This window comes from Ruditapes philippinarum, unplaced genomic scaffold (genome assembly GCF_026571515.1).
Source record: "Ruditapes philippinarum isolate M1 unplaced genomic scaffold, ASM2657151v2 ctg3364_1_1_1_1, whole genome shotgun sequence".
Lineage (NCBI taxonomy): Eukaryota > Metazoa > Mollusca > Bivalvia > Venerida > Veneridae > Ruditapes > Ruditapes philippinarum.
Genome location: NW_026853353.1, coordinates 1 through 8,453, shown reverse-complemented (window position 1 = coordinate 8,453; position 8,453 = coordinate 1). Strand labels below are relative to the sequence as shown.

The following is an 8,453-nucleotide window of genomic DNA, read 5'->3' as shown; positions in this document are numbered from 1 at the left end:
AATTTTAAATAAAAAAGTCATTGTTTTGTTATTATTTTTGTGTAACTGAAGAAGAACATGCGGTGTAACTTCATGTACAGACTCAATCAAACCGAGTCTGAAATTCTCTTGTAATTTTGTTGTGATTAATGCTTGCGAGGGGTCACTTTGTTTTCCAGATTTGCATAAAATTCATCTACATGATGACAATGTGTGACACCAAGAACCAGGCTCCCAGCTCAAAGTTTGAAAATAATTTTTCATAGGAGTGAATTGGTGGCAATTCTGTTATACTTGGGCATAGTTAAAATAGCCCGTCATAAAATGCGTTAGAAATTATGTCAACATGTTGCATGCAAGCACTTGAGGTCAAAGGTCACACTTGTACGTTCAGTCATATAATGGTTGTGAACACAGTGTAACCTCTGCAGAGCGCCAGAGCAATTACCACTTAACAGTAATATTTATCCCTAAAGTAAAAATTCAAAAAGAATTAACCTCTCTGGAGCAACCAATAACGTTTGTCTCCCGTAAGGTGTTGCCCTGTAGAGTAGTAGAGGTCATTTGCAGTTGGTCATGTCCAGTCCATGACTTTGTCAGTCATTTATAGACTTTGAAGTAATTATGCATAAATGTTTGGCATTTAGCTGATTTATCTCTGTTACACACCTCCTCTTTTGTTTGTGGCAGGTCTATATTTTCGGATAGACCTGTTACACAAAAGAAAATCCGTTATGAGGTCTATCTTTTGCACGTGTAGATGTCTGATCTTGCCAGACAGACTTGGTTATGTAAAACAAGAGGAAAATAGACCTGCCAATGCTCGGACAAAGATAACATTAAGTGTAATTAAAAATTATAAAAAAATGCAATCGTTTTATAACTGTCATAAAAAAATCTGGAGACAAAATTTTAAACAAGGTGATTTTTATTGAATGCACTTAGCAATTATTCCAACATCCCTGCATTGAATTTTTGAATACAAATTAATAGACAGCACATCAAAGTTAAGACACATTTAAGATTCATTTATTCGAGTCATTTTTAATGTCATAATAAATAAATAAAATTAATAATCTAAGCGGTTCTTCTGGCATAAGTTCACAGTATGACAAAAACGAATGCTTTTTATGAAAAGATAACAGTTATCACATAATAACGACTTTAAATCACAAAACCCATAACAACTTAAACGTTCTAGAAAATGCACAGAACATAAAAATTGTACCAAAAAAATCAAATCGGGAAAAAAAAACCTTTCTATTCAACCGGCGAAAAGTCAAAGCTGATTTTTCGGAAATAGGGCATTCTTTTACAAAGAAAGCTACACAACAAGTTTAAAGTAATCTTGTATGTAAATGTAATTCAAAACTTGCCAATAGTGACAGCAAGTACTTTAAGTGGATTGGTCTGCAATTTGTACGTTTCCAATAAGTACATTGTATTTCAAATATCTATATAGAAACACTAGAAATGTATTATCTGGATATTCTTAGAAATATTTTTTAAAGAATGTTAATAAAGTTTTAAGTGATTTAGTATAAAATTTTGTATAACATGTATAAAGAACAATTATATTTTGTTCTAGAACACTTTATTATCTGCTATACAAATGTAATTATTATATAATAATAATATCTGTCACATTTTGCGGTTCGAATCGGAATATCCGTCCCGAGGTGACCCGCCCATTGGGCGGTAACGAGGCTTGCCAAATTACCGCCCATGGGCGGGTGACCGAGGGATGGATATTCCGATCTGAACCGCAAACATATGTTAGATATTTTTTCTTGCATATTCTACCATATTCCATTGTACTTTAAATTCTTTATCTTTAGTTTCAATAAAAATTTATATCATTTAAACCGTAACTACTTTCTTACAACAGCGTATGAATTACAACTTCATTCTTAACGGTAAAATGACGTCATCCCCAGCGTGCCATTGTTCAGCACGCGACTCATCTGGCACCCCCCATGCCAGATGAAATTTCCGGCATGGGTAAAACTTACGGAAACGCCAGTCTGATATGCAAGAATATTGGAACATTTATCTCACATTTGCCAGAAATATACAGACACGTATTTCGTGGTCTGATGCAATGTCTGAAACGAAATACTATCAACATATTAATATTCATTAATGCTGCCTCATTGCATATTTAATTGTTGCCATTGTTTATATACTCTTTGGGATAGTGCTTACGGAGTGAGTTTCTAAAAAAAAAGCTTTTCAAGCTTCCTACTCAATCCGTACAATTTATTACTCGTCCATTATCATGTAAATGTAATGTTTATAAATAACATATTGTTTAAACTAATAATTCATTCTTTTACATAACTTTCAATACAGACCCATTCACTTTGATATTGACAAATGGCATACATGTATTAATAAAATATTGATAATTGCTTCATATTATTTTTGTAAATATAGAATAAACATGTTTTGACTTAACACAAAGTAGATTATGTTATGTTTAAAACTATACACACATAGGTGAACACACAATATGAATACATAGTATCATTAACAACAACTGGCAGTTTTTTTGTGTGTGTTTTTTAAACCAACTTTATTTGACCTGTTAAAGGGAACGCAGCTTCCTATACTCATTTTATTCGTAACTTTATTCAAATTAGATATATCCAGTTAGAATTTCATAAGATTCATGTTATTCTTAAGCAGAACGTTGACTCAAGCTTTTTACCTGTATTTGCGCTGTGTTAAAAAAATCTTTGTGCAAAATATCAAATGCTCGGACCATGCAGCCATTGCTCAAGCCAATAGTTGTGTAAGTTGTGTGACGGTGTGTAAGTTTGATATCGGCCTCGTACATCGATCTTTCTGTTTAGGAAAGAAACATCAAAGGCAAATTAATTCCTTCTAAATCCTATCGGAGGCGTCCACGTCGCGAAAGAGCCACACGACAGGTTTAGGTGAAGTCAGATGATTGGTTGACCTGTCATAACTAACTCGGGAGGATGGCGCTAACAACAGCCGTTTTTTGTCGCTTCCATTTACCACCACTGAATGAAAGACACGTCGAGAAAGATTCAGATTGAAAATTCACCCCTGATGCGGCCTGTACAACCAAACCAGTAATTGCGCAGACGTACTGGCCTATATGGGTTCGACCTTGCGACAACACAAAGGCAAATCACCGCATAATGAGATGAAACTTAAATGAGACACGTACGTGCTTCATTCACTGATTAGCATATTGATTGCTCATCAACAAACTAACAAATTAGGTTAAATTGATATGAGAATTTAAAGATAGCATTCCGTTTGTGCTGTGACAAACGATATACATGTACAGTATTGAATATGGTATCAGAGGCATTCCGTTACAATTCTTTCTCTCTTTTTTGCATTAAACATTAATATTACACTTCTATAGCATCAATAGTTTTGAAATATTGATCAATATTTACACCAGGCTAAGCTTTTAAATATTTCAAAAAAAAAATGTTGCACGTATAAACGACAAACGACGCATAAGATTCTAGTCTAGTCTAGTCTAGTTAGTAACTCGAAATTTCGAGGTAGTAACTCGAAATTTCGAGATAAGTAACTCGAAATTTCGAGTTAGTAAGTCGAAATTTCGAGTTAGTCAAGTCGAAATTTCGAGGTAGTAACTCGAAATTTCGAGATAAGTAACTCGAAATTTCGAGTTAGTAAGTCGAAATTTCGAGTTAGTAACTCGAAATTTCGAGATAAGTAACTCGAAATTTCGAGTTAGTAATTCGAAATTTCGAGTTAGTAACTCGAAATTTCGAGTTAATAAAAAACATACACCTGGCACTAATGCTCTTCCGTAGAGTTAACTATTGATATTCATTATATATTTATGAATGAAATATTGTGATCTGTTGATGACATTAAATGCAAATTTTTATTTTCTATATTTTCAATGTAAAAAATATATTTTCACTGCAGTAAAACATACTTTTCTTCATTTTCAATGAAATCTTGCCGGAATACTTTCTTTTAAATTCAGCAAAACATATAACTAACGGGAAAGCCTTTTGAATCGTAAGGTCAAAAAAGTTAAATAGTTTTCTATAAATAATAGATTTTTAGTTTCATCTCATGGCTTGAAAATGATAATTTTTCAGTCGTGGCTACCGCTACTCGTTAAATGTTTATTTTCATGCCAGTCGATCAAAATAAGTCCCAAATTTAAAGCAAGAAACAAAAATATGAATATCCTTTATCAAACTAGTCTGGTGTGAATTTGTGAAAAATGGTCTTTTTCCCCAATTTCCACAAAAGTCTATTATCAATATAGGAGAAATCCAAAAGGAAAACTGAAGTTTAAGCCCGATCTAACTGCACAAATGTGCAGACTGGACTAGCTCTTTTACTGGTGTTTCCAAAAAGGTGAACTAAAAACGATTGACGCGCTCAACTATTGATTATGTGTCAGTGGTAGTTTGTGTTGGGTTTTTCATTTGTTCACGTGATTACGTACGCACTGGATGTTCCTGACGGAAACACGACATTGTTCTGAACGATAATACTGTAACATTTTTTCGTTTGTTAAAAGAGTACTTTTTTTTATCCAAGCAATCATGAAATTGAAATTGGTCGAAAGTTGCATTACAAAACCCTGTATTTGTCTTTTTATACTTTTCATGCACCTGTCGTTAACAACAGCAGTCTGGAACAATTATTTGGGGATTAAATCAAATAGCTGGAGATTCGCGAATGTGTCTCAAGTCAAACTAATGCTGGAGAAAACAGAATGCCTCGCTATGTGTGAGAATATGGTCGGATGTGAGACTGTGAATTATAATTCTGTCACAAAGTCTTGCGAGCTGCTCAATCCCGGTCCATGGATACCAAGTGACATATCAGCAACGGAATCAAATTGGACTGTATATTATAAAGGTTTGTATTCAATAGTTTGTATTATTTTTTTTTATTGTTCCGCATGATTATCCAATATATTTCCATATTGGACGTTTTTGAGTATATGATTATACTATTTTGGACAGTTATATACGTCTGGCTCCCTTTGTAAGGTCAATGATAAACGCTGTTAACGATAAAAAGATCCGAATTAATTCTACTAAGAACTATACCATAACTTATTTCGGACTTTCTTAATATAATTTGGATTGAAAATAAACAGTTTAACAGTTTATTAAAAATTAAACAAGTTTATCACATACCCTAGCGATTTTGTTGCTGAGTTCAATATAATTATACTATATTGGACAGTTACGACAGTTAGTTTATCACATAGCCGTGTCGATTTTTCGACTCCATTAGCGTGACACTATAGGCGCGTCATTGAAAAATGATTCTTTTTCAATTTAAGCACAATCTTTATTTTGGATATGTGATAAATAGAATTTAATATTCATGTAATTTCTCCTTATCTGTGTATGAAATAGGAATTTAAGTGAATTAATTATTATTCTTGAAATAATAAACATTTCAATTTACAATGAGATATACCTTTAATGTTTGTGCTCGTAGAGTCAAATTATCTCATTGGCAAAAATTACATTATTACGGATGGAACACCGTTAGGGCCATCGTAGTTAAACGTTACGACAATGCGATAGTGCAATGACGATAATGCGAACATACGACAGTGCGACAACGCGATTTAGAGTATAGTACCGCGATGGCGACAACGCGATAATAGTATTGTCGTCATCGTTATATCCCATTGTCGCCCTCTAACCATGATGGTCCTAACTGTATTCTATACATTAAACAGGCGACCGGCAGATTGGTGCAGTTGATGTTTGGCAGACGTCAACTTATACAAGGGTTATTGCACTCTCGGCTGATTTGGCTGCTGACGGCAATCGCGACAACACCGGTAATGTAAGATGTGCCCATACTGAAGACTATCAATCAGCCTGGGGAATGGAATTTGAGAACGAAGCAGAAGTGTCTCACGTCATTTTGTACTTCAACAACAATAAGCGATTTAGTAAGTTATTAACCAAATAATTGTCACAATTAACATAAAGTTCCAAATGCTTTTTTATAATTTATAAACAAGATGTTTAAAATAGTATGCCTGGTTGACAATATTCAAACCCCGCTTTTTCACATTTCCGATCTGTTTACAGATACCCGTTCAATTATTTCATTCGCAATTTCATATTGGGGATGTCGGATTCAAGTCTATAAAAAAATTTTTTATCAGATTACAGAAACGCTAACTTGCGTTTGCTGATTTCCGGAACGCGTCAAGATTCTGCCAACAACATCGGCACTGACTGCGCCACGTATCCGGGACCCCCTGCATCACCCCTTCCACCGGTGAAAGTCACGTGTACACTTCCGGTCACAGGAAAATTCTTGAAGATTATGGTCACTGGCCATCACCTTAATTTATGCGAAGTGGAGGTTTTTTCTACATAGATGTCGCTCTGGCGGCCATTTTTTTAAAGGCACATTATACCTCAGATACACATTTTTATAATTCTTTAGAAATTTGACAATGTTTTAATAGTGTAATATTAGAGCATGTAACATGTTTAACAACCGACGAAAATAGCATGCAGTAAAGTGTTGTAAAAGTATCACAATGTAAGCAAACTTGAAGTAGTTGTTTGAATTCCATACAAAAACTCATTTCAAATAAATATATCAGTTGGAAGCAAAAGATAGTTCCTCTGTATGGCAAATGAGTATTTTCTATGAAATCTGTAACAGAATACCAAACATAAAATATTTTGTGAAATTAAAATGGTATCATAACGGGCCTTTAAATTGGATAGATATTTTTTCCAGATGTATCAGATTATTTATAGTTTAAGTGTTGTTTTATGTTTTATTAATTTGTCTTATTCTTATATAGTATGGGGGACTTCACAATGCTATCAATATTGAAAACTTTGAATTTTGCTTTATGGTATTATATACATGTAGTAAGATATAATCTACAACATCATAGATATGTTAAGATTATAAGATTTGGGTCAATGTTAACAGCTGATGCAGATAATTATATACCCCGAAAATAACTCTCCTGTGTGACTTTGATCTACCGACTATATACATCGGGTTTACGAAGTATGACGTGTACGGGGAGCTTGTATTTTATACGCTTTTAAAGTAAACTCCACTGATAACGATATCAATTATAACAATAAACCACTCATAACGATATGCCGCTTATAACGATATTCCGCTGATAACGATAAACCGCTGATAACGATTTTGTTGCTGCAGTCCCGCCTCTTGTTTTCAAATTGGTGGCCTCTCGGATATAACGATAACCGGATAGAGAGAAATTCGGTGCTTCCCTGAATATCGTTATAAGCAGAGTTTACTGTATGTATATTTTAAATGATGTATTCATGTAAACAATGTTCATTCATAGCACAAACATCTCGGGAAATTCAGCATGTACAATATTTTATGCAGGGAATTAGTTTATTTAGAATTTTAATTTTGTTTTTCTTATACTATGTATTTCTAAAAGTTCCGAAATTTAGAGAAACAACACCCAACCTTTATAAGGTTATAAACTTTAGGTAGAGTCTGACAGATGGCAAAGACTAAAATATTGTTAGCAAAAAAATGGTGTACAAAATGTTAAACTGAATTTCGGAAAAAGTCTTAGTAGAGTACTTGAACATACATTTTATGTCAAGGCTGCAAGCCTTCAGATGATCCAAAATATTTCAAGAAATCAAATCTGATAACAATGAACTGAGCTATTAAGAAAAGTAAAGAGATTCAAAAATAATAGTTATAATGTTCACATTATATGCGTTTAATGACCGATTTTGCAGTATTTTTCATTATATTTCTACGGCTTTGCTAACGCAATAATGGCTTTTTGCATATTTTGACCTCCTGTTTTGGTAATTTGCAAGTGCCGTTTGTAATTTTGTAATAGTTTTTTGTTGTCGTTTTTTTGTTGTTGTTGTTAACTTTACAAAGTTTAATATTTAAATACATTTTCAAACTTTTCATTGAAGTAAACATGAATCTGCATGCGTGTTTGTAAAAAGCCATATTAATTGAACGTTTTTGTACAAATTTAAAAACTTTAAAATTACATTGTTTTCATAACCTAATGGTAATTATTTGAAAAAGTTGTAACAGATCGAGAATGTGTCTGCTAATTAACACATATAATTACGAACATCAGAGTAAAATAATCCCCTTCTAATACTGCATGTAGTTGGTTCGGCTATCAAATGGTACATGATTAACTCATTTTTACTAAAATTAACAAACAACTTTCTTTTATTTCATATTTTATGTACCTATTTAAAGAAATTAATTATATAAACATTAACATTAGTTTTGCTGTCCAAAGACCATAAATATATAGCTTTATACACTGAACTGATCTCGTGTTGTTTAAGTACTTTGAAACCAGAAGCTTCGCGCATTTGACTACTATATTTGTCCTTTTTTATTAGAAATTTGATATCTTTTGCAGTTTTGATTTCCATATTTAAGAGAGATGTTCAATATTTAAAATC

General features: G+C 33.0%; 1 protein-coding gene across 1 annotated transcript; it reads left to right on the top strand.

Moving 5' to 3' along the window:
- The first annotated feature begins 4,462 nt into the window (after window positions 1–4,462).
- LOC132736596 (uncharacterized) lies at window positions 4,463–8,446 on the top strand. The gene is made up of 3 exons (XM_060723754.1): window positions 4,463–4,875; window positions 5,717–5,935; window positions 6,155–8,446. The coding sequence occupies exons 1-3, from the start codon at window positions 4,557–4,559 to the stop codon at window positions 6,370–6,372; spliced, it is 756 nt and encodes a 251-aa protein (XP_060579737.1). The 5' UTR covers window positions 4,463–4,556; the 3' UTR covers window positions 6,373–8,446.
- The last annotated feature ends 7 nt before the right edge of the window (window positions 8,447–8,453 follow it).